The sequence below is a fragment of the Oncorhynchus keta genome, chromosome 7 (genome assembly GCF_023373465.1).
Source record: "Oncorhynchus keta strain PuntledgeMale-10-30-2019 chromosome 7, Oket_V2, whole genome shotgun sequence".
Lineage (NCBI taxonomy): Eukaryota > Metazoa > Chordata > Actinopteri > Salmoniformes > Salmonidae > Oncorhynchus > Oncorhynchus keta.
Window position 1 is genome coordinate 23,858,739 of NC_068427.1, and position 12,516 is coordinate 23,871,254.

Genomic DNA, 12,516 nt, shown 5'->3' on the forward strand with positions numbered 1-12,516 from the left:
GAACAAACAGAAAAGAGAGAGCATTGGAGGCAGAGGGAAGGAGATGGGGAGGGAGACAGAACAAACAGAAAAGAGAGATGCATTGGAGGCGGAGGGAAGGAGATGTTATTAGACAGAACAAACAGAAAAGAGAGATTGGAGGCAGAGGGAAGGAGATGGGGAGGGAGACAGAACAAACAGAAAAGAAGAGCGTTGGAGGCGGAGGGAAGGAGATGGGGAGGGAGACAGAACAAACAGAAAAGAGAGCATTGGAGGCAGAGGGAAGGAGATGGGGAGGGAGACAGAACAAACAGAAACTAGAGAAGCATTGGAGGCGGAGGGAAGGAGATGGGGAGGGAGACAGAACAAACAGAAAAGAGGTGCATTGGAGGCAGAGGGAAGGAGATGGGGAGGGAGACAGAACAAACAGAAAAGAGAGAGCATTGGAGGCGGAGGGAAGGAGATGGGGAGGGAGACAGAACAAACAGAAAAGAGAGAGTGGAGAAGGGAAGGAGATGGGGAGGAGACAGAACAAACAGAAAAGACACGCGTTGGAGGCGGAGGGAGGAGATGGGGAGGGAGACAGAACAAACAGAAAGAGTTCGTTGGAGGCGGAGGGAAGGAGATGGGGAGGGAGACAGAACAAACAGAAAGAAGAGAACGTTGGAGGCGGAGGGAAGGAGATGGGGAGGGAGACAGAACAAACAGAAAAGAGAGAGAGCGTTGGAGGCGGAGGGAAGGAGATGGGGAGGGAGACAGAACAAACAGAAAAGAGAGGCGTTGGAGGCGGAGGGAAGGAGATGGGGAGGGAGACAGAACAAACAGAAAAGAGAGAGCGTTGGAGGCGGAGGGAAGGAGATGGGGAGGGAGACAGAACAAACAGAAAAGAGAGAGCGTTGGAGGCGGAGGGAAGGAGATGGGGAGGGAGACAGAACAAACAGAAAAGAGAGAGCGTTGGAGGCGGAGGGAAGGAGATGGGGAGGGAGACAGAACAAACAGAAAAGAGAGAGCGTTGGAGGCGGAGGGAAGGAGATGGGGAGGGAGACAGAACAAACAGAAAAGAGAGAGCGTTGGAGGCGGAGGGAAGGAGATGGGGAGGGAGACAGAACAAACAGAAAAGAGAGAGCGTTGGAGGCGGAGGGAAGGAGATGGGGAGGGAGACAGAACAAACAGAAAAGAGAGAGCGTTGGAGGCGGAGGGAAGGAGATGGGGAGGGAGACAGAACAAACAGAAAAGAGAGAGCGTTGGAGGCGGAGGGAAGGAGATGGGGAGGGAGACAGAACAAACAGAAAAGAGAGAGCATTGGAGGCGGAGGGAAGGAGATGGGGAGGGAGACAGAACAAACAGAAAAGAGAGAGCGTTGGAGGCGGAGGGAAGGAGATGGGGAGGGAGACAGAACAAACAGAAAAGAGAGAGCGTTGGAGGCGGAGGGAAGGAGATGGGGAGGGAGACAGAACAAACAGAAAAGAGAGAGCGTTGGAGGCGGAGGGAAGGAGATGGGGAGGAGACAGAACAAACAGAAAAGAGAGAGCGTTGGAGGCGGAGGGAAGGAGATGGGGAGGGAGACAGAACAAACAGAAAAGAGAGAGCGTTGGAGGCGGAGGGAAGGAGATGGGGAGGGAGACAGAACAAACAGAAAAGAGAGAGCGTTGGAGGCGGAGGGAAGGAGATGGGGAGGGAGACAGAACAAACAGAAAAGAGAGAGCGTTGGAGGCGGAGGGAAGGAGATGGGGAGGGAGACAGAACAAACAGAAAAGAGAGAGCGTTGGAGGCGGAGGGAAGGAGATGGGGAGGGAGACAGAACAAACAGAAAAGAGAGAGCGTTGGAGGCGGAGGGAAGGAGATGGGGAGGGAGACAGAACAAACAGAAAAGAGAGAGCATTGGAGGCGGAGGGAAGGAGATGGGGAGGGAGACAGAACAAACAGAAAAGAGAGAGCGTTGGAGGCGGAGGGAAGGAGATGGGGAGGGAGACAGAACAAACAGAAAAGAGAGAGCGTTGGAGGCGGAGGGAAGGAGATGGGGAGGGAGACAGAACAAACAGAAAAGAGAGAGCGTTGGAGGCGGAGGGAAGGAGATGGGGAGGGAGACAGAACAAACAGAAAAGAGAGAGCATTGGAGGCGGAGGGAAGGAGATGGGGAGGGAGACAGAACAAACAGAAAAGAGAGAGCGTTGGAGGCGGAGGGAAGGAGATGGGGAGGGAGACAGAACAAACAGAAAAGAGAGAGCATTGGAGGCGGAGGGAAGGAGATGGGGAGGAGACAGAACAAACAGAAAAGAGAGAGCATTGGAGGCAGAGGGAAGGAGATGGGGAGGGAGACAGAACAAACAGAAAAGAGAGAGCGTTGGAGGCGGAGGGAAGGAGATGGGGAGGGAGACAGAACAAACAGAAAAGAGAGAGCATTGGAGGCAGAGGGAAGGAGATGGGGAGGGAGACAGAACAAACAGAAAAGAGAGAGCATTGGAGGCGGAGGGAAGGAGATGGGGAGGGAGACAGAACAAACAGAAAAGAGAGAGCATTGGAGGCAGAGGGAAGGAGATGGGGAGGGAGACAGAACAAACAGAAAAGAGAGAGCATTGGAGGCGGAGGGAAGGAGATGGGGAGGGAGACAGAACAAACAGAAAAGAGAGAGCGTTGGAGGCGGAGGGAAGGAGATGGGGAGGGAGACAGAACAAACAGAAAAGAGAGAGCATTGGAGGCAGAGGGAAGGAGATGGGGAGGGAGACAGAACAAACAGAAAAGAGAGAGCGTTGGAGGCGGAGGGAAGGAGATGGGGAGGGAGACAGAACAAACAGAAAAGAGAGAGCATTGGAGGCGGAGGGAAACGGAGAGAACAACACATGGACATTGATCACTGAAATCAGTTACATTTTGTGAATGTCACAAATGTCAGTTTCAACTCTTCTTGGCTTACAGTATCTAACAATCATGGGGATTTGTCAAAATAATGACCAGTATGTACGTACATCTGAAGCCATACTGGTGTGAGCTAGAAGATTTTACCATAACAAGTAACATGTACATAGATGGTTCATACAGTCAGTAATCTTGCTCTCGCAAGGCAGGCACTCACTCTACCATGTTAATTGACTATTCCTCCAGCACATAATAAGGACATCTAGTCAAATCTCTATAAAAACAATAGGAAAGTTAGGTAACTGGTGTAAAATGGCTAGCTAGTTAGCGGTGCAAGCTAGTTACGTTTTAATCGGTGTTTCCATTGCTTTGCACGGGCTGCGGTTTTGTGGAGCGATAGGTGACAACTCTTTGTGGGTGACTGTTGTCGATGTGTTCAGAGGGTCCGTGGTTCAAATCCAGGTGTGAGCAAGGAGAGGGACGGAAGCAACACTGTTACAGAGTGAGGAAAAGAGAAAGAGCAAGAAAGAAGTGGCGAAAGAGAGAGATTGTATGAAGAAGAGAGGTTGACTTGCTGCAGGCCACACATGTACAGTGAATGCAGGTGGGGCCTGAAGTGACGATGAAGATAGCAGGATGGAGATCCAATCTGGTTTGAGTTTTAGAGGGTGACTGATACCCATGTTTACCAGGGTTCTCAGATCAGCAAGTACACATTGATCCACTTAGCCTGGACTTGAGTTGGAGCGAAGGCTGTGTGTGTGTGTGTGTGTGTGTGTGTGTGTGTGTGTGTGTGTGTGTGTGTGTGTGTGTGTGTGTGTGTGTGTGTGTGTGTGTGTGTGTGTGTGTGTGAGAGTGGGGGGTGAACGGGGAATTGTGAAAGGAAGTGAGGGTAGATGATGGAGATGTTTATATGTGTGTACTGTATGTTTGAATGTCTGTACTATATGTTTGTATGTATGTTTCTATATTTTTATTTATTTAACCTTTATTTAACTAGGCAAGTCAGTTAAGAACAAATTCTTATTTACAATGATGGCCTCCCCCGGCCAAACCCGGACGACGCTGGGTCCAATTGTGTGCCTCCCTATGGGACTCCCAATCATGGCCGGATGAGACACAGCCTGGATTCAAACCAGGGACTGTAGTGATGCATCTTGCACTGAGATGTAGTATCTTAGACCGCTGTGCCACTCTGGAGCCCCTTGTATGTATGTGTGTACTGTATGTTTGGGGTTCTACGACTGTGCTCTGTAGGGGTTACTTAGGGTTAGTCACACGTGTATGTGTGTGTGTGCTTCTTGGGAGTGTCACTCACATGGCGGTGAGCTCCTTAGCCCTGTCCTCAGTGTTAGTCCTCAGTAGATATACTCCAGCCTGCTCTGCCTGACAGGTCTCTGGCAGCACGCCTCAAACGTGAGTGAAGGAACAGGTGGATAATTTTAATTTATTTATTTCACCTTTATTTAACCAGGTAGGCAAGTTGAGAACAAGTTCTCATTTACAATTGCGACCTGGCCAAGATAAAGTAAAGCAGTTTGACACATACAACAACACAGAGTTACACATGGAGTAAAACAAACATACAGTCAATAATACAGTAGAAACAAGTCTATATACAATGTGAGCAAATGAGGTGAGATAAGGGAATTAAAGGCAAAAAAAGGCCATGGTGGCGAAGTAAATACAATATAGCAAGTAAAACACTGGAATGGTAGATTTGCAGTGGAAGAAAGTAGAAATAATGGGGTGCAAAGGAGCAAAATAAATAAATATATAAAAGAAATACTGTAGGGAAAGAGGTAGTTGTTTGGGCTAAATTATAGGAGGGCTATGTACAGGTGCAGTAATCTGTGAGCTGCTCTGACAGTTGGTGCTTAAAGCTAGTGAGGGAGATAAGTGTTTCCAGTTTCAGAGATTTTTGTAGTTCGTTCCAGTCATTGGCAGCAGAGAACTGGAAGGAGACGCAACCAAAGAAAGAATTGGTTTTGGGGGTAACCAGAGAGATATACCTGCTGGAGCGCGTGCTACAGGTGGGTGATGCTATGGTGACCAGCGAGCTAAGATAAGGGGGGACTTTACCTAGCAGGGTCTTGTAGATGACATGGAGCCAGTGGGTTTGGTGACGAGTATGAAGCGAGGGCAAGCCAACGAGAGCGTACAGGTCGCAATGGTGGGTAGTATATGGGGCTTTGGTGACAAAATGGATTGCACTGTGATAGACTGCATCCAATTTGTTGAGTAGGCTATTGGAGGCTATTTTGTAAATGACATCGCCGAAGTCGAGGATTGGTAGGATGGACAGTTTTACAAGGGTATGCTTGGCAGCATGAGTGAAGGATGCTTTGTTGCGAAATAGGAAGCCAATTCTAGATTTAATTTTGGATTGGAGATGTTTGATGTGGGTCTGGAAGGAGTGTTTACAGTCTAACCAGACACCTAGGTATTTGTAGTTGTCCACATATTCTAATCCAGAGCCGTCCAGAGTAGTGATGTTGGACAGACGGTCCAAGAATTGAACCCTGTGGCACCCCCATAGAGACTGCCAGAGGTCCGGACAGCAGACCCTCCAATTTGACACACTGAACTCTATCAGAGAAGTAGTTGGTGAACCAGGCGAGGCAATCATTTGAGAAACCAAGGCTGTCGATGAGGATGTGGTGATTGACAGAGTCGAAAGTCTTGGCCAGATCAATGAATACGGCTGCACAGTAATGTTTCTTATCGATGGTGGTTAAGATGTTCTTTAGGACCTTGAGCGTGGCTGAGGTGCACCCATGACCAGCTCTGAAACCAGATTGCATAGCGGAGAAGGTATGGTGAGATTCGAAATGGTCGGTAATCTGTTTGTTGACTTGGCTTTCGAAGACATTGGAAAGGCAGGGTAGGATAGATATAGGTCTGTAGCAGTTTGGGTCAAGAGTGTCCCCCCCCTTTGAAGAGGGGGATGACCGCAGCTGCTTTCCAATCTTTGGGAATCTCAAACGACACGAAAGAGAGGTTGAACAGGCTAGTAATAGGGGTGGCAACAATTTCGGCAGATAATTTTAGAAAGAAAGGGTCCAGATTGACTAGCCCGGCTGATTTGTAGGGGTTCAGATTTTGCAGCTCTTTCAGAACATCAGCTGACTGGATTTGGGAGGATGGAAGGAGAAATGGGGAAGGCTTGGGCGAGTTGCTGTGGGGGGTGCAGTGCTGTTGACCGGGGTAGGAGTAGCCAGGTGGAAAGCATGGCCAGCCGTAGAAAAATGCTTATTGAAATTCTCAATTATAGTGGATTTCTCAGTGGTGACAGTGTTTCCTATCTTCAGTGCAGTGGGCAGCTGGGAGGAGGTGTTCTTCTTCTCCATGGACTTTACAGTGTCCCAGAACTTTTTTGAGTTTGTGTTGCAGGAAGCAAATTTCTGCTTGAAAAAGCTAGCCTTGGCTTTTCTAACTGCCTGTGTGTTTTTTAAATTTTACCTTTATTTAACCAGGCAAGTCAGTTAAGAACAAATTCTTATTTTCAATAACAGCTGAGGAACAGTGGGTTAAACTGGGGCAGAACGACAGATTTGTACCATGTCGGCTCGGAGGTTTGAACTTGCAACCTTCCGGTTACTAGTCCAACGCTCTAACCACTAGGCTACCCTGCTGCACAAATGTTTTCTAACTTCCCTGAACAGCTGCATATCACGGGGGCTGTTCGATGCTACTGCAGAACGCCATAGGATGTTTTTGTGTTGGTTAAGGGCAGTCAGGTCTGGGGAGAACCAAGGGCTATATCTGTTCCTGGTTCTAAATTTCTTGAATGGGGCATGCTTATTTAAGATGGTTAGGAAGGCATTTAAAAAAATAACCAGAATTAGAAAGGCCTGCTCGCCTGAAGATAGATGGGGGGCAATCAGTTCACATATGGTGTCCAGAGCACAGCTGGGGGCAGAGAGTGGCCTATAGCAGGCGGCAACGGTGAGAGACTTGTTTTTAGAGAGGTGGATTTTTAAAAGTAGAAGTTCAAATTGTTCGGGTACCGACCTGGATAGTAAGCCTGCAGAGTTCTGTTGAAGCTGCAAAGCAAATGGCAACAGTTACCACCACTATAGCCTTTCTTATCATTTGATCTGATCAAATGAATGATTCTGGTTTATGTTGTGTGTGTGTGTGTGTGTTTATGTTAGTGTCAGTGTTCCCACTGGCAGGAGAGCTAAATGCTGTAAAATAAAGCAGAGGGCATTGGAAAACTTGGGGTGATCAGCTGGGGGGATTATGTTTCCCTCTAGTGGTGTAAAATGGTCTCAGTCTATTGATCACTAATGCCGTTGACTGTAAAGTAGATTGATTGTTAATTCCTCTCTCTCTCTGTAGGGGTGTTCTGGGTCATCGTGCGGTGGAAAATGTGACTGCAGTGGAGTAAAAGGAGAAAAGGTAAGCATTCTGTCCATCACTTGGCAGGGTAGCCTAGTGGTTAGAGTGTTGGACTAGTAACTGGAAGGTTGCAAGTTCAAACCCCTGAGCTGACAAGGTGCAAATCTATCGTTCAACATGCAATTTTTTGGGTTCCTAGATGTTTGCGTTCTCCCCATGTCATAGGCCACCATCCTCCCGACCTACTTAATTCCTTTAGTTTTTGGCGTAAGCAACCTCATGCCTTATGTAACCATACCAAACGTAGCATATTATACCAATTTGTGTGTCACAGCTGTACATTTACTATGTTAGGAATAGTATGAGTCGAGGCAGGTCAGTCTAGTCCTTGGTGGAAAACGGCGAAACGGAAGACCGACACGGAGCAGGAATCAGGCAGAATTAGAGCATGTCCAGACACACAGCTGGGTTGAGGCCGCATTCCCACCGGACCGAACAATCTCCCACTCACTTTTGAAAGAGTATCACACTGTTACAGTACATCCAGCAATCAGTGGTTTAAAATTGTGGTTAGAAGTTTCTAAGACACTTGAAGACAAAGTCTGCACACTGCCTGTCTTATCTCAAAGTAACAATGACACACTCAGTTCCATCTCCACCCTCTCAGGGATTCAAAAAAAACTATTATGTAGCTGTTACTGCATGTATTGACTCACATTAGAGCCTAGCAACAGTGTCTTATCTACCCTGCATGTGTAGCCTTAAGCTCTCAAGATGACTCCCTGTTTTAGAAACAGTAGCCACACAGACATACCACAGAGGAGCTGTGTGTTCTCTGGACCCAGGCCTTTACTGACTGTCTGACAGACTGCGCCTGGTGAAGTCATACCTCATGTCTGTCTGTCTGTTGAAAGGTGTTGAAGCCTGGCAAACCAACCGCTGTTTTAATTCTCCCTGCATAGTTTCGCTGTGATGATGTGACTTCCTGCCGCCCACGATCGGAGTTCTCTTCCCTTGGCGATTGGCCCGTGTCCTGGTTCTCATGGCCCATAATTTAATGTTCAACTTCAAACCCCGTGTGAGCTTTAGAAATTGAGGGATATGGGAAGGGGATGGAAAGAGAAAGGCAGGAGGTCAAGAGAGTAAGACAGTCAGAAACACACACAGAAAAAAGGGCTCCAAAAAACACTGCTTTTCCACTCCTCACCCACCTCCTCTAGATCCCTCTCTCTCACTCTTGGCAGCAGAAAATGTACTTTTAACAAACATATATATGCAACAATTTAAAAGATTATACTGTTACAATTCATATAAGGAAATAAATCAATTAAAATAAATTAATGAGGCCCTAATCTATGGATTTCATATGACTGTGAATACAGATCTGTTAGTCACAGATACCTTAAAAAATAGGTAGGGGCGTGGATCCTAAAACCAGTCACTACCTCATGTGACTAACATGTGCCGTGCATGAGGCAAATCTCCTTCACATAGAGTTGATCAGGCTGTTGATTGTAGCCTGTGTAATGTTGTCCCACTCCTCGTAAATGGCTGTGCGAAGTTGCTGGTTATTGGCGGGAACTGGAACACAATGTCATACACGTCGATCCAGAGCATCCTTAACATGCTCAATGGGTGGCAAATCTGGTGACTATACAGGCCATGGAAGAACTGGGACATTTTCAGCTTCCAGGAATTGTGTACATATCCTTGCAACATGGGGCCATGCATTGCCATGCTGAAACACAAGGTGATGGCAGAGGACGAATGGCACGACAATGGGATCTCGTCACGGTATTGCTCTGCATTCAAATTGCCGTTGATAAAATGCCATTGTGTTTGGTGTTCGTAGCGTATGCCTGTCCATACCATAAACCCTACTGCCACCATGGTGCACTGTGTTCATAGCGTTGACATCAGCAAACTGCTCGCCCGCATGACGCTATACACCCATGGTCTGCGGTTGTAAGGCCGGTTGGGCGTACTGCTAAATAATCTAAAAGGACGTTGGAAGCGGCTTATAGTAGAGAAATGAACATTTAATTTATCTAGCAACAGCTCTGGTGGACATTCCCGCAGTCAGCATTCCAATTGCACGCGCCATCAAAACTTGAGATATCTGTGGCGTTGTGTGATGATAAAAGCTTTTGGTGTGTATGGATCATTTCAGGGATCTTTTATTTCAGCTCATGAAACATGGGACCAACGCTTTACATGTTGCGTTTATATTTTTGTTCAGTGTTCAATGGGTGAGGGCAGACTACATGGCCCCGTGAAAGAACAGTAGCTTCATCTAGTGGCAGATAGAAGGAACACATGAAGCAATCACAAGCTGCTGCTGTCTCATCAATCCCCTTCATATATTTTTCTAATCATAATTTGTTTAACCCCACTTGCCTGTAGGCACAGATCTAGGATCAGCTTACCTTACTTAAACCCTAAACTCAACCATGATTCTGAAAAACATAGATCAGCATCTATACGGTTAACTTAATTCTAATCTGTTCAACCTGCTTTGTGTGTCCTGTAGGGTGAGCGGGGGTTTCCTGGTCTCCAAGGCAACATGGGGTTCCCGGGTATGCAGGGCAACGAGGGGCCCGCCGGGCCGATGGGCCCTAAGGTGAGTGTCAGCTCCAGACCACACCCCTTCAGAGTTTCCCCAACCCACCAGGAGACCTTACTTGGGACAGTATAATGTGATTTACTATGTGTTATGTCACTTCTATGTTGTCTTAATGTCACATCCATGTCACTTGTCTCTTCCCAGGGAGAATATGGCGAGTCTGGAACTCCTGGAATGAAAGGAACACGTGTAAGTACAATAACGCTATCAAAGCAGACCTCTCCTTGTCTGGAAACCAGTTTTTACTTTCTTACAGCATTTTGGCTTTTGCCTGGACTACCTTGAACAGCGTATAACTTCATATTACTGCATTTATGTGATTCTACCTTCTTATTGGAATGCAATTACTTGTATTCAAAGTAATCTGCTAAATGGCTCAAATATAAATACTGTGTTGTGGTGTCTTGCAGGGATCTAATGGTTTGTCAGGCTTCCCAGGAAATCCAGGGCTACCGGTACGTTCTGTTAATTCCTGTAAACCATAACTTCACATGCAAGTAGTTTTGACTGTTTAGGCCATGTGTCCTACCTCACAAATGTCTTACCTGTCCTTGTGTGTCCTGCCTCTCCCCCACAGGGTATCCCCGGACAAGACGGCCCTCCTGGATCGTCAGGTATCCCAGGGTGCAACGGAACAAAGGTGAGTCATTTGTTTGGTATCAACTCTCTGCTGTTACACACCTGTGTAGGAACTGACTTAATAATTCCTGTTATTTATGCACTTCTACCTAACCATGCTGTCTCAACCCTGTCTTCAGTGTGAACTGATGTCTCTTGTCTGTGTTCCAGGGAGATCGAGGGACAGATGGACAGCCTGGGTTCCCTGGTCTACAGGGTCCTCCTGTAAGCGCTCTGCCCCATCAACATTACCAACATGGTCACAGTGTTTACTTCAACGCTGCCACAGACTTCACCTTAGACCAGTATTTCATACTAGACCTAAATCAATGAACAGAATAAAAGGCACTAGACTGAAAGATGTTATAATAAGCTCTTAATAAAATGTGTTTATCATTCAATCGGGCGAGATTTACAACTCTATCTCACTCCTCAGGGTATCCCTGGGCTAATGGGAATGAAAGTAAGTTCAAACTGAGGACTTTTACATCCTAAATAAAGTATGTACATTTCAGTGTTAAAAGGTATGGAAGCATCATAAGACATCTACTAAAACATTGTTGATGGGCCCTGTGTGTAGTGTATCAGTCTCTAACCTGTCTCTGTCTGTCTCTCTCAGGGAGACCCAGGTGGTGTTTTAGGAATCATCCCACTGAAAGGAGATAAAGGATTCCCTGGAACACCTGGTTTACCGGTACGTACAGTGCCTTCAGAAAGTTTTCAGACCCCTTGACCTTTTCCACATTTTGTTAAGTTACAGCCTTAATCTAAAATGTATTAGATTGTTTTTCCCCTTATCAATTCACACACAATAGCCCATAATGACAAAGCAAAAACAGGATTTTATACATTTTTGGTAATTTATAAAAAATCTAAAACTAAAATATCATTTACATAAGTATTCAGACCCTTTACTCAGTTATTTGTTGAAGCACCTTTGCAATCAATTACAGCATCAAGTCTTCTTGAGTATGACTCTATAAGCTTGGCACACCTGTATTTGGGGAGTTTCTCCCATTTTCCTCTGCAGATGCTCTCAAGCTCTGTCAGGTTGGATGGGGAGTGTTGCTGAACAGCTATATTCAGATCTCTCCAGAGATGTTTGATCATGTTCAAGTCCGGGCTCTGGCTGGGCCACTCAAGGACATTCAGAGACTTGTCCCAAAGCCACTCCTGGGTTGTCTTGGATGTGTGCTTAGGCTCATTGTACTGTTGGAAGGCGAACCTTCGCACCAGTCTGATGTCCTGAGTGCTCTGGAGCAGGTTTTCATCAAGGATCTCTCTCTACTTTGCTCTGTTCATCTTTGCCTTGATCCTGAATCGTCTCCCAGTCCCTGCCGCTGAAAAACATCCCCACAGCATGATGCTGCCACCACCGCGCTTCACTGTAGGGATGGTGCCAGGATTCCTCTAGAAGTGATGCTTGGCATTCAGGACAAAGAGTTCAATCTTGGTCTCATCAGACCAGAGGATCTTGTTTCTCATGGTCTGAGAGTCTTTAGGTGCCTTTTGACAAACTCCAAGCTGGCTGTCATTTGCCTTTTACTGAGGAGTGTCTTCCGTCTGGCCACTCTACCATAAAGGCCTGATTGGTGGAGTGTTGTCCTTCTGGAAGTTCCTCCCATCTCCACAGAGGAACTCTGGAGCTCTGTCAGACTGACCACCGGGTTCTTGGTCACCTCTCTGACCGCCTTCTCCCTCGATTGCTCAGTTTAGCTGGGGGGCGGGCTCTAGTAAGAGTCTTGGTGGTTCCAAACTTGTCTTCTTGGGTACCAAAACATTTCTGCATTATTGAAGGTCCCCAAGTTGCAGAAACATTGCAAGGATGATCAATGGAAACAGGATGCACCTGAGCTCAGTTTCAAGTCTCATAGCAATGGGTCTGAATACTTATGTAAATAAGGTATTTCTGTCTTTTATAATTAATAAATATGCAAACATTTCTAAAAACCTGTTTTCGTTTTGTCATAATGGGGTATTGTGTGTAGATTGCTGAGGATTTGTATTTATTTAGTCTATTTTAGAATAATGCTGTGACGTAACAAAATGTGGAATAAGTCAAGGGGTCTGAGTACTTCCCGAAGGCACTGTATGTG

At 46.5% G+C, this 12,516-nt stretch overlaps 1 protein-coding gene across 1 annotated transcript in view; it reads left to right on the plus strand.

The window, feature by feature from the left end:
• Nucleotides 1-12,516, plus strand: part of LOC118386161 (collagen alpha-1(IV) chain-like) — a 66,143-nt gene that overhangs the window by 28,916 nt on the left and 24,711 nt on the right. The window contains exons 2-9 of the mRNA XM_035773637.2: nt 7,180-7,239; nt 9,710-9,799; nt 9,947-9,991; nt 10,213-10,257; nt 10,380-10,442; nt 10,592-10,645; nt 10,857-10,883; nt 11,040-11,114. Of these exons, the coding sequence (XP_035629530.2) occupies nt 7,180-7,239; nt 9,710-9,799; nt 9,947-9,991; nt 10,213-10,257; nt 10,380-10,442; nt 10,592-10,645; nt 10,857-10,883; nt 11,040-11,114 (459 nt within the window). The remainder of the gene's footprint in view (nt 1-7,179; nt 7,240-9,709; nt 9,800-9,946; nt 9,992-10,212; nt 10,258-10,379; nt 10,443-10,591; nt 10,646-10,856; nt 10,884-11,039; nt 11,115-12,516) is intronic.